Source organism: Sitophilus oryzae, unplaced genomic scaffold, assembly GCF_002938485.1.
Source record: "Sitophilus oryzae breed Bouriz unplaced genomic scaffold, Soryzae_2.0 scaffold_1583_pilon_pilon, whole genome shotgun sequence".
In the NCBI taxonomy this organism is placed as follows: domain Eukaryota; kingdom Metazoa; phylum Arthropoda; class Insecta; order Coleoptera; family Curculionidae; genus Sitophilus; species Sitophilus oryzae.
In genome coordinates, this window is record NW_022146262.1 from 1163812 (window position 1) to 1189652 (window position 25841).

Genomic DNA, 25841 nt, shown 5'->3' on the forward strand with positions numbered 1-25841 from the left:
GAAAGGTAATTTTAAATTCTTTTCAATAAAGTAAAAATATACAGGGTATTCCATATAAAAAATCAAATTTTCTGTAGATAATTATTAAATTGTTAATTTTAAAAAAATTATACTTAAACCATTAAATTCTACGTAAAAAGGGGCTTTGGAAATGTTTTCATAAAAATACAAAATTTTCAATAGCAAAAAAGTTACAGCGATTTGTTAAAAATGCATATTTTTGAAAAACACCCCGTAACTCCGAAACGGTAACAGATATCAATATGCGGTTTTCACTTGTTTTTGACAAAAATTGAGTTCCAGACACAGATATTAGTTTTCGTCTATCTCCTATAGAAAAGGGTGTTTCCATTTAAAAGCGTCGAATTTGGCCCACCCTGTACACCTCATCAACGACAACCATTCATGTCATAAACTTTGGTACAACTATTATCGGAGATGCAGAACTAACCTCTGTAAAACTCAAAAACTCAGATACTGGCTTTTGTCAAAACACTTAGACTATATGATGAGGTATAACTCAAGAAAGGGGGGCAACAATACATCTGATTAATCCGTCTCTTGTTCATTCTTACATTCTACTTAATGAAATGTAATTATTTAAATGAGATTATGTGATACAGAAACGGAATTTAAATAATGTTTTTAACATTACCTATACTCTCCCTTATATATATTTTTTTTTATTTTTTTTAATTAATATCAACAATGGCGAAATAAAAAAATCAAAAAGTCATAAATATACCTACTTGTTAGACAATAGATTTTATTAAACTTTCTAAACTGAAAAAATATGATTTCTGACGTGGTATATATTTCGTGGTGGGTAGGTACCTATTGTTTCCTGAGGTCAAAAGGTCATAAATCGTTTTATGCATTCAATTTGTGACCTATTTACTACCGGGTACTGAGTTTAGTTTCATAAGTGTTGTGATCGGTACGGTTTTGCGGTTTTTAGTTGCCAAAATTTGGATTATATCATTGAAAGGTATTTGTATTTATATTATCTATTATATAACACTGTGTAAATGACCATTTTTCAATTTAATATTTCTCTTTAAAGATCCTTCTACACGTAACATTTTCCTGTCAGTCTTTCCTGTTTAGTCAAAGTCAAAACGTATTAGTTAAAACCTGTTAAAACTGACGGTGTCATTTAGTTTTATCTATACTGAAAATATAAGTAAATTTTTCAAAAATATAACATGGATATATTTCAGCATCTTTAATAGCCCCCAATACATCAGAAATGTGGATTTAGCCTGCGGATAAAACCTTGCATTTATAGGGCGGACCTGGCCTGTCATCACAGCCCAAATCCGAAGACTTGATCTGCCATATTAGACTAAGACTCTATACAGACTAAATCCGCAGGCCAAGTCTTCAGGTGTATGGGGGCTATTAAGCGACTTAGTATTGTTGAATTGGAACTAAATTTTAAACTTTAATGCCGGGACCCCATTAGCCAACACGCCACGCCACGCCACGTTATGAAGGTCTGTCCGTATGTTTTTCCATTTAATTACATGTATTGTGTATATATATATATATATATATACACGTGTGTCGTCTGTCCCAGTGTCCCAGATCTAATGTGTACACTCTTTCCCACGTCGCGTGGCGTGAGGCCTAATGGGGTCCCCGCTTAATGGTTGTGGTCGTTTTTTTTTCTTAAAGTCATTAGATCATGGAAAACTTTTGATAAATTAAAAATATTCATATTTATGTTCTTAAGATTAAAAATAGATATTAATAGAAAAATCGCCATCTACGTAAGATCTTAATAAATATTTATTAATTTACTTAAATTTAAAAAAAACTATATGGTGGAAAATTTCGTTTTCTAAAAATATATCTGTATAATAACATTCGCAAGGTTTGGTCGGACAAAAACACTTATCGATAAAGAATAAACATAAAGATATATCTTTTGTACCAAAACAAGTAATGTGTCAATATAAAAATTATTAAGCCCCTTTTTCTTGTATTAAGTATTAACTATCTTAAAAAGTTCCTGATATCTCGTACTAGTAATTCTTAGTATCTTTATTTTATATAAACAATAATCTTGATTGTTTTTTATTACATATTAATTTATTTAAGCACGTTAAGGGGCCCATACATTATCAAACAAATTGCGCAACAAAACGATGCGCAACGTTGCGTTGCACAACTGCATCACCCATACACTTGGTAAAATTTTAATCAAACTTTTTATTAAAAGTTGTGCATTGTTCGAGAAACAAACGACGTCCCGCCAATAAAAAAAAAAACCGGCTCGCAACTAAAATAGTGCACACCGAAGCGCAACTCAAACATACACTACACAACCCGTTGCACAAAAGAATTCAAACATTCTTGAAACTTATCAAACAATTGCGCAACGCAACAAACAGGAAACAGGACCATACTTTGGAAACTTGGTGCTCAACAGTCTGTGTTGCGCAATTTGTTTGATAATGTATGGACAGTTTTATAAAAATACAATATGTTTGACACTCTCGCTTAATAAAAAATCGTATTTTAAAATTCAATCTAGAGTGCCATGGTTATATTAAAAACACTAATTCTTAATCAATGAGCCTTGGAAAAATAAATTTGAACGTCTAATGTTTTTAGTGTCTCATCCTGGCCAGTTAGAAAATGCTCAAATCGTATTTTTAATCATATCTCAATTTTTTCAAATGGAACAAGGGTGGCTCATTAGCATATTTGGAAAATGATTTTTTTTACGAATAATTTGGTACCATACACTTGTTATTTCGAGTCAAATTTTCGTTACGCACCGCAAACCATAATTTCAAATAAACCATATGCGAAAATGTCAAAAGTCGACAAATGAAAACTATTTTTCCAAGGCTCCTTGATTAAGAATTAGTGTTTTTAAATAGCACTCTAGATTGAATTTTAAAATACGATTTCTTATTAAGCGAGAATATCGAAAGTTGACATATGATATGTCATTCTATTCAGAATGTCAAATACCGAGGGTGCCATTTAAAAATCAAAAGTTTTAGTCATTTCCGGTGAAACAGGAAGTCACCGGAAACAATTGAATACGTCAATCAATCCTAATTTATGATATACTAACATACTAAATCTCGTTTTTTTAACTGAAAAAATAAAAAAGTTATAAATGTGTGAGCCACTTTTGAGACACATCCGGTATAGGGGATTCCGTGTAAAAAAATGAAACTATGACGTGCCACGACTTTATAACTGACCCTGTATATTTAAACTTATTACCCGCCAATAGAGATTTAAAAACCCTATAACTTTTATATTTAACTTTTTGCGGTACCTCGTATATTTTAATTAATAATCGACCGTTCCCATACATATCAGCGACCCTGTATAATAAAAAGTGTTATATTTTAAAAATATATTTTATATAAGTTGAAACTGAAAAAGTTTACTTACCTTATGGGGAAATAACTTTTTAAACTCCTGCGAGATATTAATGGTGGTTGCATAACAACTTCCATCGATTTTCAGCAGGAAACATTGTTGCCAAGTGCACGTTTTAGTCAGAGTTTTTATTAAAATCATATATCGGTAAATTTTGTAGAATCATAAAATATTGCACTGTAAGAAAATCTACAAAATAAAATAGTTATTTTTTGTAAAAACTGGTGCGTTAATCCAACGGAGACTACATACTTGTTAGCAGTGCAGTGATTTACTAATAAACAAATTGCCTAACGGACAAAAAATGCTTATGTTTCAGGAGGTATATATCTCCTCCCGTCGTTGGAAGCGAAAAAAAATACAAAGAACAAAGAAAAGACTATTTAAAATATTTAATTATAACTATACAAGAACACTTTAGATTTTTTTGCAAGATACGTCTATTAAAAACCATTGAATATTCTGCCCAATGAGGAGGATACATGACAGTGACAGTTGTGTTTGTCTCAGTCTTTGCCTGGAAACTTATATGGTGAAATTTTGATAAAATAATTTAGTACTCGTACTATAATTTTGAGAGGTTACTAGTTTATTTGGTTGCCTGGTTGCCTGTGATATGCATGTACAGGGTGTTTCCTAATTAATCTAAAAAATTAAAAATCATTAGAAAACGGCTTAAGGCGGGCTCTTAATAAGTATATTTATTTTTTTCTCGGCAACCGTTTGATGAAGAAGAAAAACTCAAAAGATCAATTTTGTTGAAAAAGGATGGCCAGACAAGAAAAAATATATTTCCTTTAAAAAAGCAGTAGTGTACCATTTATGTTAAGCAAAATATCGATTTTTTTTTAATTTTTAACACACTGTAGATCAGAAAGGAAGTACTTTAGACCTAATGGTTATATAAAAATTGTTTTAAGAAGACATGAGGAATCACACCACAATTTTTTAGACTAATTAGAAAAAACCCTGTATATTGTCAACTTGACAATGATTGTTGATAAATCAAAAAATACCTTTTCTGTGAAAAAAGCCCGATTTTCGCAGGAAAAATTTTGGTTTTTATTGAATTTGGGCCTGCGTCTGCAAATACCGGTATGTTTTTTAATATACTATCTATCTAAATTTTAAATATCATAGTCAGAAATAGTTTTATTATTTATTAACTGTAAAAATGGTATACTTATAAGTTTTGTCAAATATTGTGATTTACTTTCTACCTTGTAGTCAAAATTTATATTTAATAAACTGTAAAATATATATATTCTTATGTTTTATTAAAGTAACTCTGATATACTAATATATCAGTGTAACTTTAAAACTAAATCCTTTGAAATCAAATATAAACATAAAAAATATTTACAGCAGAAAAAGCAAAGGCGCTGAGTTAAAGGTAGTCTCTACTAAGAACACGGAGGGGCGCTTTGACCCAAAATTTTACTATTAAGTTTCATATCTATCTTAATAGAAGATTATTTTTTTTTATCTATGGTCTCAGTTGATTATGGTTTTATGTTCCGTTTCTACGGGTTTCCTGAAAGTTTTCTTATTACTGAACACGGTTCCTGAAAAATTCGGTTATAACTGTCACCAAACTAACCAGCCCGAGAAGGCTGTTTTTTTTTCTGGTTTTGTTTGTCAATCAATGTCATTTATGTGACAGAAATCAAACATATTGGAAGTTCGAGTGAAATTCTCATTTAATTTCTAAAATTTGTAGTAATATTTTGTATTTACATCCAAAAGCAATGGAGGTAGGCAGTAAAGGTAAATAAATTTCATTAACTAAATAGAATAACTTTTTAGGACCATTTAAACTTATCATGCAGCCCACGGGGGTGTCACTTGTATGGGAGAACAGGCAACAGTCAAATTTAAACGTGCCAGGATAAACGACAAAGAAAGCAACATCTGCCAGGCACTACTAGGTAGTTGTATCATAGTGCCTTATGCATGTTATTTACCTATTATATACTTATGTATTATCAGTAAATAGATGATAACATACTACTAAAATGTATTTTAATAGTATGTTTATCTTTCCAATTCACTAGTTATTTGCAAAATGTATTTTGAACTAATTTAAGTCATTAATTGATCATCATTCTTTTCCAGGTTCCGGGATATTCTTTTTCATTGTTAAAAATGTATATATATATTTCAATATTATTGTAATATAAATCGCAGTTTTAAAAAGTAAATGATATTGTTTACTAAATGTGTAATTTATTTACTATGATAAGTCTTTAATAATATCATTGATTTGCTGTGTAAAGTTAATAGACATATTTTTTAATACTTTAAATTATATTAAAGTAATAAAAAATATGTTATTAACTTTAAACAGTAAATCAATGATACTTTTAAAAATATTTTTTTTTAAATTTCCCCTCTTTTAAGCCCCGCCCCTCCAATTCCCCTCAATTTAGATAGTAGTGCAAGGGTGCAAGGCTACACCAGGTGGCGTCTGTTTCCATTTTTTAACATGAAGTTAGCATTTCTTTAATGTACCTATTCTCTGATGCAGCCATTGTTTCTTAAAGTCAGGAATATTTTAAAGAAAACATGAAAAACAAGACAACAAGTAATCGTGATTGTTTTGTAAGCCATAAAAATTTAAATATTGATTAGATTTGTTTATTTATTATTGATCTGTTTTAATATTGGACCTGCAAATCTTCACTTGAGTTGTCTAACGAGTTTAACAGTTTTTTAATAAAGCCCTTTTCAATATTAAACTCCATTGAAAAGAAGAAGCAAACGTAATAGCAGAGAATAGGTACATCAAAAATGCATAAAAGATAAATTTTATAAGAGGTATTGAAATTTAGAAAACGTCAACATTTGACGTTTCCAGTATTTTACCAAACCGTTCCGTAGCAAACTGATGTTTTTTAGGAACCGCTCATTACCGTAGTTTACCGGTCTGGTTCGCCTGGTTTTGCAATGGAATACAGCCTGTTGTCATAAATACTTTTTCCAACTTGATCTGGCAACATCGGTATCGCTCGCCCAGTTTCTTAGTTGCTTTTGTTTATGTGATATTTCCTGCAATATTGTTTGTTTAGAATATGTGAAAAAGCGGCTACAAAATTATGCAGTTTTTTTTATTAGATTGATTGTGAATCAAAATTTTGAAATACCGGTAAGATCCTAAACTTCTGTACCAATTTTTCAACAATTATTTTTTTGTTTATTTAACATAACCTTATCTGTTGCATTGTTTTTAAAACAATAATAATTATAAAACAACAGCAAAAAATATGACGTTAATCAAAATTAATAATAACTATTACATTCCTTTTATTATTAATTATAAAATTCTTGCATATTTTCATGATTTTTTTTTTCAATTTTCTCTGAATTTTGGAAAAATATAAACTGGATTAAAACAATTTTAGAAGAAACGAATTTTTTTACGTACAATATATTTTTATCAATGTCAATAATAAAAAAGTTTTCCCTCTTGTAAAGACAATCCGGGGACATACTGTAGGTAGATTTTCCAAATTGACTTTCGTTTATACTATATTTCCTCCCATTCGTTGTCAGACGTAAAAGAAACCATTAAGAAGAAAGGAAATATTATTTTAATAATATTCCCTTTCTTCTAAGTAATTTAATTAAGATTGCCTTATATATCTGTGCTTATATCTATCAAAAATAGTAGATAAAATAGTACTTGAACCGCAAGGGTAGATTAAATGATACTTTAACAGCGAGGATAGGTTAAAAACTTTATTTCTTCTCGCACGTTTTTTAATTGCTTCCATTTTTGAAAATTTTTGTATTCCTTTTCATAAGTTATTCGGGATTTAAATGGAAGTAGTTTGGATAATGCGTTTGTCGCCTCAGCCTGAATATCTGTTGGTAATTTACTTATTTCGTTTTGAGCCATTTCTGGCTCCAATTCAATCGGCAATCGACACGAAAGAGAATTAAAAAATATTGACTCAAAACTGACAACTAAAGAGACAGCTTTATTTATTTGTCAAATTACATAGAAACCAACGCCAACCCAGCACAATATTTTTTATACTCGTTATAAATTCCTTGAAATAATAATTTCTGATTTTTTTAGCAAATTAATTTTTTTTAAAATAAATTGAAATCGGGAGAATTGGAATTGCAATTTATTTTATTTTCTCCCAAAATTAATTCACTCGCGATTTCATCGTTCGCGAATTAATCTTTTCGGTCGACGATAAAATATCATTTTATCGTCTTGTATAAAAAATTACTATTAAACTATCGAAATACAACTATTCGTAATCGTATTATTAGAAATACGTCTATTATAAACCGTTGGCGTCCTGTTAAAATGACATTACATGAAGTCAAACATACATTTAACAATTACTACCTAATCGCATTTACTTAATGAGGTAAAACCTTTGGGTAAAACCAACAAGCTTAAAATTCATGTATATGATGGCAAATAAAAAATAATTAAATAATTACTTTGTCATATTTTAAATTGTTTTTAAAACATTTTCGATATATTTTTTTCGTTTAATTAAAATTAAATCATCAATATTATGAATCAGTTTGACTTTAATAATAGTTTTAACATAATTTTTATGCAAAAACTTGTTAACCCTGAATCATAATAATTCTAATATTTAAACATATTACATTCGTACATAAATTGGAAAAATTTTGCATTTTATTTAAATAAACGAAACATATTTAAAACGATTAAAAGTAAACTAAAGGCAATGTTAAAGCGGCTATAAATAATGCATTTAATTATAATTAGTAGAAAAAGGCGTTTAGTTTGGTAAATAAATATTTGCATACATTAAAGAAATTGTGAACCTTGATTCTTGAAATTATGTTCTTGAAAATTACCAGATTCCCAGAAAATGTCAAGTGTACCAAACGATTGAAAAAAAACGGCGTTACAGTGGCTTTTGAAATAACTTTCGACAGTGTTACAGCTCAAATCCGCATCATAAAGGATTTGAGTATGGAGCGATAATGCACGTGATCAACTTTGAGTGACAAGCGATGACGACAGCGCTGCCAGATTGTGGTGGATTTATGAGATGAGCCTTATTTTAAAATTGACAAACATCATATTTATTATATCATTTTTCAAAAAAATTTTTTCGCAAAATAAAACATTAAATCACCACAATACACCAAAACACTTTTACTTTTACACTGGACGCGCGTTTCGCTAACCATGTTAGCATCATCAGCAGATGATTATAAACTAAAGTACAATCTACAAGTTGAGCGTTTATATACTCGCCCAGTGGGCACCGAGTGGGCGTGGCAAAATCTAGCCAACCGAGTCAGAGCCAACTAAGCGTAACAGTTAAATTTCCGCCACTAGAGTAGTAGGAACAAAGAACTTGAAGGAATTGGACCGTTGACTCGGTTCATACTATCTTTACATTTATTAATTCTGATGCTTTCATATGCATCTAATTGCCTGTAATTTGAGACTTGTTTAATTAATTTTAAATTATTAAGATCTATACAATGTTGTTTATCAACAATATGTTCGGCAACGCAAGATTTATCCGGTGTACCGTATCTTATCTGAGCTAAATGTTCTTTAAATCTAGTTATTATTGATCTTCTTGTTTGCCCAACATATTTCTGATTACAATCTTTACAAGAAATTTCATAAATACCCGACCTTTCCAGTGGAGGTGTTTTATCCTTTGGATTACCTAATAATTGTTGTAATTTTTTATTAGCACTATACACAAGTTTATAATTTACATTCTTAAAAATTCCTTTTAGACCACGGGATAACTCTCTATCAAGCGGTATTGAAAAATATTTAGACGTATTGTTACGGATTCCGTGGGTCCACTATTTAAACTCATGATAAAATACTTAACGAATTTATTTGTCTCACTCTGTACACACAACTTATACTATGTACAACACAATTTATGCAACTACTATTACTCTAACGGTATTTCGCGGTATTATCAAACTTCAGACTATCTTCAGACTTCAGACTATCTTCAGACTGGTCCAACTGTCAAAGCGCGGGCCTTATATACCCCCTGGCGATGGTTTCTGTAATTTTCTAAAGAATTCTGTAATTTTCTTTTACTTTCTGGCGAATTCGCCAGGTTATGCAACCAGTAATACACCTTGACCTTAACATTTTCTTTTACTTTCTGGCGAATTCGCCAGTTATGCGACCAGTAATACACCTTGACCTTAACAGTATCTTTCTCCACTTGAAAAGTCGAATTTTCAGAAATCATTAACCTATACCTACGTTTTCTAATTAATTTATCAACTAGTGAAGGAGAATATCCATTACACTCAGCTATATTCCTAATGTAATCTCTTCCTATTTCATATATTTCGTTGGAAAGTGGGAAACTAAGTAATCTATGAACTAAGAAATTTAAACTAGACATTTTATGTTCAACACTATGATGTGATTCATTAGGAATATATCTGCGTGTGGTGGTATTTTTCCTATAGATATCAAATTCCAGGCAATTATTAGTATTTCTAATAACTAATACATCTAGAAATGGTAATCTGTCGTTGTTCTCAATTTCATGCGTAAATTTAATAGAAGGAAAACGATTATTTAACTTAGAAATAAAATTATCTATGGTGTCTAAATGTGTGTCAAGAACAGCAAAAATGTCATCCACATACCTAAACCATACTCTTGGAAAATACTCAAACTTATTCTTAGCCTCCACTTCAAACCTGCTCATGAATAAATTAGCCAAAAATGGAGACAATGGATTACCCATTGCTGTACCTTCCCGCTGTTCAAAAAAGTTGTTGTTAAATTGAAAGCAATTTTGTTTCGTACATAACGATGTAAGCTCAATATATTCAATCACAGTTTTGTTGTCGAGACCATTTGCGTTCAGTAATTCCTTCAAGTAGCCTAAAGTTTGTGGAATTGGAACACTTGGGAACAACGAAGATACATCAAAGAGACCAAAATTTCACCTTCATGCAATGTTATATATATATTTTATTTTTATTTTTCCAACCCTCAACTGTAATAGAGTTTTACGTTTTATTTTTAATTTAATAACTAATATTTACTGATTAATTGATTTATTGGTTTTATAGCTTTTACTTATTACATATTGGTAAAAACTAGTCCATTATGAAGATTATTATAAGCGTTATTATGGGTTATTTATTTAATTATTGATGTACAATCTTACAACGCCATAAGTGGCAATAACAAGTAAGATGGTGCTATTAATGCACAAACTAATAATCACAAAATTTAATAAAAACTAACTTTGAAAGTGGTATAATGTGCTTATCAATCTAACTTACTTTTCTGACTGCAGTCAAGGGTAATAAACAAAAAGGACCTTTATTGTCACGTTCTCGTTTAAAATATTAAAAAAAAAACAGGGAAGCTACAAGCTCTTTGCTTCGACTGTTTAAATGCTTCAGCATATTTTCAACACACAATTTCAAGAAATGCAATACAAAAACTCGAAAATTTAGCTCTTAAAAGAACTGTTTGTGCTTAAAAGTGCAATTTTTAAAAAAATACTATGAAAATGACGATGACAATGATGATTGATGACGTTCATCAGAAAATGTTTTACGATTACAATACATAAGTGTTTGTCAAAAATTTTTGATAGCGATTGCTATTTCAAATGCTACTCTGACGCCGTTTTTTATTAAAAATGTTATAATGAACTTTTTATTACCGGAACTTATTACCTTTAGTTGGCCAAATACCTACATTTTATATGCGTTTTATGTTTATCCTGCATGTGCAGATGCGTCAGTTACAATTTCTACGTAATAAACTTAATATTACAGAGCGTACTGACCCGCAATCCCACCACAGATGCCAGCAGAAGTCGATGTTGTATGAAACAGTTTATTGTTAATGGTATTCAAGAAGTAAAAGCCAGACAAGTCTGTGTCGCGTGCTAAATAGATGTTTTCTCTAAGTTTTCTTTATAATCTAGTGATTTTTTAAGGTAAAGTAAAAGAAATTAGTAAAGCTTTAAGTTTAATTTAATTTCATTGTGTATTTTACAAAGTTTTCTTTGTTTAATAATATTTACAATATTTATTACACTATGATTAGAAATTAACTAAATATTTACCGTACTAGAATATCAGCTATTATTATTAAAAAATTCAGAATGTATCAAGAATATTTCTCATTGATTTAGTTTCAACTTATAAAAAAAAGAAATTTCATTCTTAGATAACCACCAAACAAAATTGGTGGTTTGCTATATTTATATACAGTTTTATATATTTAAAAACAGTTTTTGCTATATTAAATGAAGGCTTTCTTATATCTAAATAATACATAACCAAGAAAGGCGTTCGAGATCTAACAATCAATTTTTTTACTATGTTAACTCTGATCGGTTGTGCCATACACATTGGCGTAACTACAGGGGTGCCCGGGGGATCTCCTCCCCCCCTGGTACTGCTGGGCCCTCCCAGAAAAATCGAGAAATCCTGAATTATGACTCTTGACTACGTATTAATTTTTACTTGCTTGTGATGCAGTAAAAATGACGTTTTCTAGTTTTGTTTAGTTAATATTATTTTGTTGTGTTCAAAAAATGTGTTAATTTTTATTTTTTAGAAAATTTGTAGATATTTAAGTAATCTACGGCAACACGGTTTGAAAACCAAGTCTATGAAATTTAGTGATAGAGAAATTCATGTAAACGTTTTATTCAAAAAATTTGTTTTCTAAAATTATTTTTTATTTAAAAAAAAACAAAAGCCATAGGCCCCCCTGGGCTCAACCCCAGGCCCCCCCTAGGCCCACTCCAGGATAAATTGCTAGTTACGCTAATGGCCATACATGCACAACCCTTTAAAGAGGTTCATGTATTGTGGGGGTACTTAACAGGGTGCAATATTTCTCCTCTCATGTTATAGGTATACCGGGTGCGTCTCAAAAGTGGCTCACCCCTATAACTTCTTTATTTCTTCAGATAAAAAACAAGGTTTGGTATGTTAGTATATATGACATAAATTAGGATTGATTGACGTATTCAATTGTTTTTGGTCACTTCCTGTTTCACCGGAAATTACTACAACTTTTGATTTTTAAATGGCAACCTCGGTATTTTTTTACTTTATTCAATAGAAAATGACATTCTGAATAGAATGACATATAACATGTCAACTTTTGACATTCTCGCTTAATAAAAACTCGTATTTTAAAGTTCAATCTAGATTGCCATGGCTATGTTAAAACACTAATTCTTAATCAAGGAGCCTGAGAAAAATAGATTTGATCGTCTAATGTTTTTAGTGTCTTGTCCTGGCCAGTTAGAAAATGCTGAAATCGTATTTTTAATCATATCTCATTTTTTTCAAATGGAACGAGGGTGGATCATTAGCATATTTGGAACAAGCATTTTTTTACGAATAATTTGATACCACACACTTGGTATTTCGAGTCAAATTTTCATTTCGAACCGCAGGTTATAATTTCAAATAAACCATATGCGAAAATGTCAAAAGTTGACATATGATATGTCATTCTATTCAGAGTGTTATTTTCTTTCGAATAAAGTAAAAAAATACCGAGGGTGCTATTTAAAAATCAAAAGTTGTAGTCATTTCCGGTGAAACAGGAAGTGACCGAAAACAAGTGAATACGTTAATCAATCTTAATTTATGTCATATACTAATATACCAAATCTCGTTTTTTTAACTAAAAAAAGAAAAAAGTTGTAGGGGTGAGCCATTTTTGAGACGCACTTATCTTGCTTGCTTGTGCACTACCATAGATAAAAGACTTATACTATTAAATAGATAGGCAACTTATAATATAATTCAATTTTATTATATAAGGGCGCCTCTGGTAGACGGAGGAAGAAATACTAATGGAAGAGAGGGGTGCGGGGAAGGGGGGTTGTTTTAGTTAATTTAAAATATATTTAGACATACATGTAAGAACACTTTGTGTGCTTTTAATTAGGTCGAACATATTATAAACGATAAATCAACTGAATTAAAAGCATACAAAGTGTTCTTATATGTCGGATATTAATTAAAAAATATATTAAAAATACTAGAAATAGTATATATTAAGTTGTTACAGTTATAATTTAATCTTTGGCAGTTTTCAGCAAATAGCAGGCAGTTTTACATAATTTTCCTCTCTTTGAAGTGAATTGGAAACGGCTAGGTATATAATTTTGGTGTAGGCAAGATTCCCAGTTTGTTTCCGTTTGGGACCTGAAATAATAAAAACAAATTAAATCAGATGTAAGCATCTGCTGATCATGCTAATATAAAACGCGCGTCCTTAATTCCTTACATGCACCGTAAAAAAATTAAATAACTGCTCTGCAAGTAGCATTTATTAGCAGTACTAATTTAAAAAATCTATAACTGTAAGTAGATATATTTAATTTACTTACCATTGTATCCTTCGGAAACCAGGTGTACAACAATTAAACTCCATGATAAAAAATAATTAAGAGTTATTACAAAACACAAATTGTCCCACCATTTTTTAAAAAACATTGTCTAAAACAGAATACTGGCAAAAATCTGAAGGAATTTAATTTTACAATAATTCGACAAATCAAAACGAAATCAAACCGTAAAATCACAACAAAAGCGTCTCTGAGTGACAGTTAAAAATCAAATTTTATTATTGTCAGATATTGACATTTGCATTGTTAATATTGACAGTTTTAATATTTTGCGCCTCTGCATCTTGGAGGAAAAACTATTTTTAATGAACTGTCATTTCCATTTAAGTTTCCCAGCCATGTGCACTACTACTCAAATGTTGAATTTTAGACAATTTTTGCAGTTGCAACATGTTTGAGTGATTACTAGATATTGACATTTGCTTATTTTCGTTTGTCAATGTCAAATGAGTGTTTCTAAAAACTAATATTTATATAAATAAAAACAAGGATGCAATTAGCATTGAACTAGAAGATATAATTTTAAGAAATGCCTTCGTATCTCCAAATTTACATATTACCAATAAAATACATATTTATATTATATGTTTTTTTGATTCTTTTCTTTGACATCTCAATATATATTTTATTTAATTTTTCCTTGACTTTGGTCAGGTAAACAATGAGAAAAACGTTTTTTTTAATTACATTGACAACACTTCAGTGTTTTGGTTTGGTTTGGTTTGGTTTGGCTTCAAAATCCATTTCAATGTGTATGTCTCTTTACAAAAATTATGACGACTATATCGATATGTTTATGTTATGTGTGTGTTGATACCAATATTGGATTATTTTCTTCACTAAGAATGAAAATGATAAAATTGTAAAAAGAAAACAATAAAATTCAAGTAATAAATTTTGATAAAGACCCTACCAGGTCAAAACGTCAATGTAATTTAAAAAAAAACGTTTTTCTCATTGTTTACCTGACCTAAAGCCAAGAAAAAATTAAATATAATTTATATTATATTAGACACTTTTACTTTGAACGAATCAGAATGAAATTACGGTATAATACTGCATCGATGGCTAGAAATGTTTACTAATTTAATTATTTGTATTGATTCAGGATATGTTCTGATAGTCAACTCATAGTGTGCCCATAGCGTTCTCATAGAATGAAATTACCTATAATTTTTACGAAATTGTCAATAATTCAAGATACCTATAAATAGATCTGTGTATAAATGCGATTTATTTTTATGTCATTGAACAAAAACAAAAATCACTTATAGAAAAAAAACTTTTACCATTGGCAGAAAGTGGCTTTTATTATTTAAATTTATCGTTAAGTATATCTTGCATAATTTATTGATTGATTTCTCTTTTAAAAAACAATACATTTGATCTGTGACAATCTTATAATCGATCGGTTTATAATAGAATTTTATATTACATAATATTTATGTATAATAGTAAAGGATTCCAAGAGAAGATTTTGGGATTTACTCGAGCTTATTAGGCAATACAATAGATTTTGGGATTTACTAAACTGCTTATTAGGCTACAATATAACTATTGTTCACATTACTTTAAATGCACTGTACTGTTTATGTACCCATTATACCGTATGCAGGTTTCTTTTTTAAATCACCGTTCTTTTCGTGATTAATTCACCATAAAGAACTTAAAATTCATTATTCGGTCCAAGGTTAAAGAAATCTATTTCTTCAGCGCTAATCGTTTTTTTGATGAAATTTCCGAAATGATTCGCATGTTGAATCTATAGAAACAGTTTGCAGCTGAACGTAATCATTGCAAGGCAGAGTTTTTATAACTATGTACTTGGTAAGATAGTATACAGGGTGTCCCAGAAATAAGTACAAGTATTTTAAGGGGTGGCAGATCTTCATAAAAGAAACATATTTTCTCTTTGTCGTTTTTCAAATAAGTCCAAAATAACGGAGTTATTTTACTTTGAAAATTTCCAAAAAAAAATATTTTTTGCTAAAATTTTGAGAATCGCTGGAACTTTTCTGGACTTTCTTTCTTGTAAATTTGATCTATTACCTATGTTACCATATTATCAAGAAATTATGTTTTTAACTAAAAAAAATCCAAAAAAATTTTCAAAAAATTCCGAATTTTCAATTTTTTTTTTCGTGAAAAAAACGTAATAGGCGTGTTTTTGGGGTTGAACTATACTACCAGTTAAAATACTTGCACTTATTTCTGGGACATTCTGTATATTAAATAACATTTTATTTAAAAATTTATACAATATACAACTTGTCTGGGATTCATTTGAATCACCTTGTGTGTTTCCAAGATATAATTAAAATATACACTAACATTTTTGGCATATTTTGTAATAAAAAAATTAGCGCCGGGAGGCACGTATAGAAAAGGCCCATACTAAAATATGTTAATAATCAATTATCTCAAAAACTTCGACTTTGACTGATATTGATGTTATTACAAATTTTGTTGCAAATATTATTCCCAATCTTAAATTGAAAACCGCGTTTCGCTAGCTACCCCAACTAGCAAATATAGTTCCCAGTCCTTTTTAAAATGTCACTGCCCCTAAAGTATAGTTCCTAGGCCCACTCTGCCACTTAAAATGTTATTCTATAAGGAATAGTCACTTTGAAGTATATTTCGAGAGTGACGGGTTAGTGTCTACCTACCATAAAAGTGGAAAATAAACACCCCGATTGCAAGTCGGAAACATGTAATTTAAAGAAGTGGCTGGAACTACCCGAATCTTCGAATATGACACCATAAAAGACCAAAAACTTTATAGTAACTTTTCAAAGTAGGGCTTACTAACAAGTGCTACCATAATGCCTGCATTAAGTTTTTGTTACTTTATAGTAACAATTTAAGTTACGGGGTAGTCGCGGCCACGACACCTAGTTTCTTCTAATTTATAGTAGCATTGAAAGTAGCAAAATGGCTACTGCTACCTTCCTAGGTCACTATAAAGTAGCCGTCGCTCATCCATTGCCAATAAAAAGTCACGGTGGTCAAAAACGGCTACTTTATAGTGACCGTAACTTAATATACCCTAATAAATGTAATTGCCTCAAATTGCATCGTGTGCTGCTCTGTTTTAGTGTTTTCTTTTACTTGCTTTTAAGCTTTATTAAAATTTTGTAAATTCCCTAAGGTGAATAAAAAGAAATTTAGATATTCTAGTACTTTCTACCGAAAAATTAAACACAAGGAATTACTGCGAGTCGATGCATCAACATCAGAAACAAAAACTACATCTTTCTTTAATCCTACTGATGAACATCATAAATCAGGTAGTGACTGAGACATTTTTGAAGCTGTTTCTGTAGATGAGTGTAGTGTTAGTTTATCTGAAACTGAATCTCAGAGGAGAACTAATTTGAGAACCTTAAAATACTCTATACCTCATGTAGCTCTGAATAAGATAGAAACACTAATAATAGAAAATGTACAATAAGTAAAAAATAACTTCAAAGGGCAAGGCGGAACGTTATAGTGGCACCAATGGAATGTATAGTCTCCACCGCCGCGATCGGTATAGCATAACGCTCTAATTAAGTGGCAATTTGGTAGCGCAGGGAACTTTCTTGGAAAAAATAACTTTATAGTTCCAAAGAATCGTTGACCATGTAGTTCCAAAAAAGTTATTGTTTCTATAAAGTCGCCTTTGGATAGCTACAATTGTCACTTTATCAATCCGAAGATTTTAAAGGTCCAAACGGGTAGGGTTGGCCTAATATGTTATTGTTCCCGGTACTTTGTGGAAGCATATATGGAACTATAAAGTATTTTTCGGATTAAACGGCCATATTTTTTTCATGAATTTTTAAACGAACAGCCAAATGGCTCAAACATGAGTTTTTAAGCTAAATATACCTAGATTAAAGCTAGTTATTTAGTTATTTCTGACGGTGGGCTAATATTTTAAAGTTTGACCCCGGTTTCAAGCAAATTATTATTATTTTTTAATTACAAACATGAGTTTCTATTGCAAATAATATAATAATTTGAAATATTTTAAGAGGCGCTCGAAAATTTTGTTATATAAACCCACTATTTTATTCAGTAAAGTTGATTGCGTTCTGGAATTTACCTAAAAAAGGCGTTAAAATCGCACGGTAAATAACAAATAACGAAAAAATAATAATGGCTTCCATAATTATTTTCCATCATGACATTCATTTTTATGAAATGTGAAATTGCATGAAGAGGTCGCTGCGAATAAAGTTCAACAGTTTAACGAAAGTTCCACATGTCGGTGGATAACACTTGGCTGCCACGAACCCGCGAATAGGCAGCTCCGTAACAGATAAATGGCATTCACCAGTAGGCTACTTTATAGTAACACATCATAGTAACTCTTTTAGTGGCAACAACTACCCAAGGCACTACCCGGCTACTCAAAATCTTTCCCCATTTTGGTCGCAGTTACTTAGCAGCTACGAATATACGACGTAGCCGCCGATGGTCACCGCCCACTTTGTAGTGGCTTTGATAGTATCAGTTACGTATCTGCCACTATAAATTCTAGTTGGGACTGTAATTTTGGAGTTACGATTTTTTTAAATTTTTAACCCCCTCCCATACCTTCTTACCAAACCCCCATCCCCACCAAAAACTAATGGCCAGATTCTCGGGTGTCGTAGTATTTTTGTGCCAAATTTGGTTAAAATCGGTTATGCGGTTTTTGAGTTATCGTGTTACAGACGGACAGACAGACAGACACCATGAAAATATTTTGAATTTAAGTCATTTACGATAATAACTGATTTTGAGTGAAATTAAAAAAAACTTTTTTTTTGAGGATCTTAATAGCCTACCATACCTGTTGGTATGGTAGGCTAAAAATTAAATAACAATTCCTACTAAATATAAATGGAAAAAGACAGTAAAAATGCAATTAAATAGAAGAAAATTAATGAGAACAAAACAATTTCTGGAAAATTATCAACTTCCTTCCTTCTTTCACTTAATTATATGTTCTTGTTCTCAATAACCAGTTAATTTTCACTAAGTATTGTTTATATGACACAAAAATCCTATATTAATAGAAAAATATTGCCTGACAATTTTTGTTCCGAAAAAAAAGTGGAATTAACATTTTTTAGATACAGAAAACTAACAAAAATACTTAATTTTTAAGTGTTATGGCAAAAACGGTAATTTTTTTGATTCTGTTAATTTAAACTTGACCATTCTCAAGTATATTTTTATAAATTATTCCTTAAGTTTGAACAACTACTCAAAATACGGCTTGATAACATTGAGAATAATGTCTCAGTTATCCTTCAGGTATGTATACGTGCACATAAGCATAAAAATAAGGAAAATTACAATGAAAATAACCTTATATATCGAGTGGTTTGTTTATTTCTTCAAACTATTTTAGTTTTTGAAAATCGGAGAATAAATATTTTCAAGATTTTTTGACATAATGATTATATTGTTATTATTATCAATAAATAGATGAACTTAAATATTATCACAGAACATAGTTATGTTATCTGTAATAATTATATTATTTTCTTTTTACAAAAAATTAGTAAATAATTGTAATACTTAACAGCTAATTAAAAAAATAACTAATTAAACGAAAAAATGCACCAAAACAAAAATATATAATATAACATTGATGTACAGGGTGAGTCTTAAATAAGTGCAAATATTTTTAGAGTTGGTAGATCTCGATAAAAGCTTTGCAACATATTTTCCCTCTATCGTTTTTCAAACAAATCCAAAATATCTGAGTTATTTTACTTTGAAAATTAAAAAAAAAACATTTTTTGTTAAAATTTTGCAAACCACTTGATCTTTTCTGGATTTTCTTTCTTGAAATTTAATCTGCTACCGATGTTGCCATATTTCAACAAATTATGTTTTTTAACTCAAAACTAAAAAAACTTTCGAATTTTTTTTTCAAAAAATTGCATATTTTAAAAAAAAAATTGCGAAAAAAACTCATAATCGTTTTTCCGGGGTCGAAATATACTAGGTACCCGTAAAAATATTTGCACTTATTTAAGACTCACCTCGTATATATTTACTTGAGTAATAATTAATTAACTATTTATTTAAATCCTACTCCTAACTTGGATAAAAGTTTATTATGGGTATTAAAAAATAAATAAACAATTAATAAATTAAAAAATTAGTAATTTAATAAACATTTTAACAATTTTTTTGATCGTTGTAGATAATTAAAACTATTAGCTATAATTTTAGAAATGCACTATGTTATATTTTGTTTATAGTTTTATCAGGTGATATTTTTTTCATATAAAAACTAAAATCGTTTTAAATGACTATAATTGGTTTCAATTTTTAATTAGATTTATTTACTTATTTGGTATGTAGGTACATAAGATTAATTATTTATATAATTATCATATTTTTTGTATATAAGTTTAATGTGTAGTTATAAAGTTAAAATTAATGATCTATAGACATTAATACATGTATTTATACATAGTATCATTTTTTATGGTGAAATAATAAAAAAAAATAAAAAAATAAATAGACCTTAGGGGGCGGCCTAACTATTTCTTCTCTTAATATCTTCCGTTAGAGAGATGGTAGAATGTTGCGGTTAGCACCAACTTTTAGGGAATTTTCTGCTCTATTTAACTGTGTAAAAAGGTATAGCATGTTATTTAAAATTTTTATGCAAAAGGGTAATAACTGTTATGATGTCAAACAGCGCCCCCTAGCTACCACGGCAAATATATATTCAGACCAAATTTATACTGTAGTTTATTAAGGAAGGAAAACTCTTTTAAACGAGCCCTAGTTTCATTAATTCTGTTTAGCCAAATCAGAGTTTTCCTTATTTAAAACAAAAATAAGTTTCAAACTTCCCCCACCACTTTATTTTACGAGATAGATCAAAATATGTTATAATAAAAAAAATAACAAATTTTACGTTGATTACAACGGAAGGATGTAAAATACATGTTCACCTGCAATTTTTTGAGGAGATAAATTCCGTTTTCTGATTGGTCTTTACAGATACGCTCCCTACCGGACATTTTTCGAACTTGAAAATAATTTCCAGCCATTTCTCTTGGCCGATTTACTTACTTATTAGAATTTTTATCCCAAAGTTATACGATAAGGAGTCTCTGAGATACAGCCGGCGTCCATTCTTACTTGGCCACCCGGTACATTATGCAATTTTGTTGATATAAATGTATAAATTTAATATAGTTTTTTATTTATATTTTAGGCTAATATCTTAGAGATTGGGCACGATGACTATAAACGTTGAAGTGGACAACGATGGAGTGCCCTTCATCAGACTAGGAAAGCACGAATTGAGACTAGACGTTGAAGATATATCTGGCGAATATGAGGAAAGAGCTAGACGAGAATTAATGGAAACACCAGAAAGAGTACAAGAAGGCTTACAGAGATTTCGAGAGCTTATATTAGGTTAGTATCTATAAATAGGTTGTTCATGATGTTGCATGGTCCAGTCTTAGTCTTGGTCTTGATGCAAGAGACTTGCAAGTGTTATTTATTTTTTAATAGTTTTTTACTAGAGGCACTTTCTACATATATGAAAAAAATGCAGTGTCTTGTATGCTTTGTCTTGGTCTTGGTCTTCTTTTTCCAATAACAAGGGGCCGAAAACACTGCGCTCTCTGAGGCTTATTGTGTTTGTCCCCTTTCTATATCTGCACCCATTCTCCTATCCCTGTGCCCTGCACTAACTTATGCAGGTCCTTGATAGGATGATAGCATAGTTCTTCCGGTTAGCCTAGCTTTCCCAAATAATAAGTGTCGCTTGCAATCCAGAGTCTCGCAGTGACATATTATGTGCTCTGCTGTTTCAGGATCTTTATCGCAGAGTCTGCAGCAAAGATTTCCTTGATACAGGTAGAGCTTGTTCAGTTAACACTTGGCAGCCATGTGTCCAGTCAAGAGGCCTCTTGTAATCCGCACTTTATTCCTGCTAAGCGTTAGCAGTTCTTTTGCGGTTTTAGAGCTAGGTCCTTGGATAAAGGCCTTGCTGTGCCTGTGTCTCTGTCTGTTTTTCCAGTGGACATTCTCCTTTTCTCTGATCCAAAGTTTTAGTGCACTACGGACCATACATTTGGATATTCCCAGTTCTGGCTCTGGACCAAGATAGGATGCCGATGATCCTTACCTAGCTAGCTCATCGGCTTTTTCGTTGCCTTGGATGCCGCTGTGTGATGCCGGTACCCAGATTAATTTAATTCTGTTTCTTCGTGCCAGGGCTTCCAGTTTATCAAGTGCCGTCTGACTGACTGAGCATATATTGATGAGCTTACCTGAATAAGCACTTCTGTTGTTTTGTCTTACACATTGTAGAATGGCGTAGATTTCTGTCTGGAATACGGTTGAGTATTTACCCAAGGAAAAGGATAAGCTTACCCTTGGTCTTTCCCTAAAACTCCAGCTCCTGTTCCTTAAGCGGTCTTTGACCCGTCTCGTCTGTATAACAGGTGGTTTTGGTTTTGCTTTTTATGTAAGACCAAGACCAAGACCGCAAAACCAAGACCAGTATCGCTTACAAGACAGAATTCAATATATTTTTACACTCTCGTTTTTAAACAACAATAGTTTTGCAGACGGTCACCCGTCCAATCCCCACTTCGTGTAACATTGCTTAACTTCGGTGATAAAAAAAAACACAAAGAATAAGTTTATGTAATGTTTTTCTCTTTCAGCTGAAAAAGGACTGTCCTTACCTATAGACGACGATAAATTCCTATGCAAGTTCCTCAGACCCTTCAAATTCAACGCAGATCTCGCCTTCAAAGTCATGAAAAAGTTCTACAAATTCAAAGTGAAGTATCCCAGGTATGGAGGATTCAACGTTACACCGGAAGGAGTTAGGCATGTGTTTGACAACGAAGTTTTTGTAATGATGCCTACAAGGAGTAGGACGGGAGGCAGAATCATGATAGTCAATGCGGGAAGTAAGTATGTTTTCAAAATTATAAGTAAATAGGATATTACCATTAAAAATATATATGTTATCCGCAACTATCCGCAACACTTTTTTGAAGTACCTTGTATATTCTACAGTAATTTTACAACATTTACAACATTTTGCTCTAAAAAAAGTTAAAAACATATTTTGTAAAAGATGTGTCTCGAAACAAATTAAGGGTTAAAGGGAAAAACAACCAAAAGGGAAAAAACCGACGATGAATAAAATACGAAGAACCAAATACTATGTTAAAGATACAAAAATGTATTACTGTATGCGTTATTATTTGGCCATCGTTTGTTATATTCAAATACAATTTAATATATGTTTGGGTTCCTTTCACTATGATCCAACTCGCTTGCCTCAAAAAATTGATAGAAGGTGTCTCGCTCTCGTCTTGCTCTTGTCTCACTCTTATCTCGTTCTCGTCTCGTCAGGTCTGGACGCACCTTTAGTTTTCTGGAAATTCCCTTTCTTAAATAATCTTTATGTTCTTTAATTTGAAAATTTGAAGGTCTAGATGTTTCACCAATATAAAATTTATCACATTTACATGGTATTTTGTGTATTACATGATTTGGGGTTTGTATTTCGTTTAATGTTTTGTCAATAAAAGATGGTGGATAGTCGTTTTTTATTAATGTGTTTTTATGTAGTTTATATCTCTGTTTAGTGAATTATTGTCTGAACATATTATTTTTACCCTATCATATAAACTTATGATATAAACCAAACTAAACCAAATACCTTTTTTACACTTATACTGTGATTTGATTTGAAATTTAAGCTTTTTTTAATTCAATTAAATTTTTATATTTTTTGTTTGTCTGCAGTGGCGAAATACCCATAGGATTTTTGGCGAAATATATTTATATTTTTAAATGGGCGATTCTCCTAAAGTGATAAAAAAATCTTTAATTTATTTTAGGTAAATGGAATCCAAAAGTAGTTTCTTTAGAAGATATGTTCAGATCAGTAATGGTTGCAATAGAAATAGCTATGATGGAACCAAAGACGCAAGTTGGGGGAGTTAATGTAATTTTAAACTTGGAAGGATTATCCATATCACATGTGTATCAGTTTTCACCGTCAATGGCCAAACTCATTGCTGACTGGGTCCAAGTTAGTATAAGATCTATACAAGGTGTCCCAGAAATAAATGCAAGTATTTTAACTGGTAGCATAGTTCAACCCCAGAAACACGTCTATGAGGTTTTTTGGGGCGAAATTTTTTTTTTGAAAATTCTGGATTTTTGAAAATTCTGAAATTTTGGAATTTTTTTTAGTTTTTAGTTAAAAAACATAATTTCTTGATAATATGGCAACATAGGTAGTAGATTAAATTTAAAAGAAAGAAAATCCAGAAAAGATCCAGTGGTTCGCAAAATTTGAGCAGAAAATCATTTTTTTTGGAAATTCTCAAAAATAACTCCGTTATTTTGGACTTATTTGAAAAACAATAAAGAGTAAATATGTTTCTTTTATTGAGATTAAAATACTTGCCTCCCCTTAAAATACTTGCACTTATTTCTGGGACACCCTGTATATAAAAATAATAATGTTAACTTGTGTAATATATTGTATATAATGATATTTTTAGTTAAACAACAATCAAATATTTAATTTATTTATTTCTATTATAGGAATGTGCACCAGTTCGATTAAGAGGTCTGCATGTAGTAAACCAGCCCTACATTTTCAATATGGGTTATAGAATTTTCAAACCGTTTTTGGGAGAATATATTAAAAAAAGGGTAAGTTTTATTTTTCATTATGAACATTTTAAAAGATGATGAAATTGAGAAAACAATTTTTGCATCGAGTTGTTTAGTAAGTTTGTTTTACTCATAAAAAGACCTATTTTTATTATTTCTACCTAACCAAACTAACTTAGTGCCTGAAGTATTATCAGTAATTTTCTGCTGCACTGTATAAAGAATAATTTGTTGCTAAAACGTACAAAAATACAAAAATCTTGTACTATTTTTGTCAAAAAAATATGTTAAATTTTACAAAAATTAAATTAATATTACCTATTGGGCGTAGGCACAAATAGATGTTTTTTATACAAGACGATAAAATGGTATTTTATCGTCGACCGAAAAGATTAATTCACGAGCGATGAAATCGTCAGTTGTCAGTTTTGAGTCAATATTTTTTAATTCTCTTTCGTGCCGATTGCTGATTGAATTGGAGCCAGAAATGGCTCAAAATGAAATAAGTAAATTACCAACAGATATTCAGGCTGAGGCGACAAACGCCATATCCAAACTACTCCCATTTAAGTCCCGAATAACTTATGAAAAGGAATACAAAAATTTTCAAAAATGAAAGCAATTAAAAACGAGCGAGAAGAAATAAAGTTTTTAACCTATCCTCGCTGTTACTATCATTTTATCATTTAATCTACCCTTGCGGTTAAAGTACTATTTTATATACTATTTTTGATAGATATATAAGGCAATTTTAACAGTTGCTGTCTCTGATTGCTATGGAAAAAATGAACAAAATAGTTTTTCTTGCTTTTAGTTAAGTTTTCATGGCACAAACTACAAAAGTCTAACTGAACAGATAGGCGAAGATAGTTTACCAGAAAAATTTGGAGGGACAGCTGACATTCCCGATTATCCTGGATCGCAGTTCTCGAATATGCTATTCTATTATCAACAAAATTTCAAAGGTAAAATTTAACATTTTAATTAGGGATGGTATTTTTTCCGATATATCGATAACTATAGGTAGTTATCGATATTTACAATTATCGATACCTGTCTTTATTAATTATCGATAGGTAAAATCCATTATCGACCATCCCTAACGTTCTTCATCATAGGCTTACATTATTTTTTTGCAGATTATCATAATTTTGGATTTGTGGACGAACTGAGAGAAAAAATTGAAAGAAGTGATTCCAAAGACAGCATGAAGATAGACAAATCTTGAATAGGTTCTTTAAATCTCTGGAATATATTTGACATCACCAAATACGATTGATTATCTAATAAGTTATATGTTGTACTGTAGCTGAATAAATTATTTTATAATATTATCTAGCTTTAGCTCTCGACTTCGTGCGC

At 30.6% G+C, this 25841-nt stretch overlaps 1 protein-coding gene across 3 annotated transcripts; it reads left to right on the plus strand.

Annotated features, from left to right (window-relative positions):
* The first annotated feature begins 901 nt into the window (after positions 1 to 901).
* Positions 902 to 25813, plus strand: LOC115879651 (alpha-tocopherol transfer protein-like). 3 transcript variants are annotated; one of them, XM_030896555.1, is made up of 8 exons: positions 6398 to 6553; positions 11206 to 11369; positions 21031 to 21236; positions 22499 to 22750; positions 23693 to 23886; positions 24408 to 24518; positions 25294 to 25444; positions 25619 to 25813. In XM_030896555.1, the coding sequence occupies exons 3-8, from the start codon at positions 21056 to 21058 to the stop codon at positions 25705 to 25707; spliced, it is 978 nt and encodes a 325-aa protein (XP_030752415.1). In that variant the 5' UTR covers positions 6398 to 6553; positions 11206 to 11369; positions 21031 to 21055; the 3' UTR covers positions 25708 to 25813. The 3 variants fall into 3 exon arrangements, with proteins under 3 accessions (XP_030752417.1, XP_030752415.1, XP_030752416.1); XM_030896557.1 differs by lacking the exons at positions 6398 to 6553; positions 11206 to 11369 and adding an exon at positions 902 to 988 and having other exon boundaries at positions 25619 to 25809; XM_030896556.1 differs by lacking the exon at positions 11206 to 11369 and having other exon boundaries at positions 6405 to 6553; positions 25619 to 25809.
* Positions 25814 to 25841: the final 28 nt, after the last annotated feature.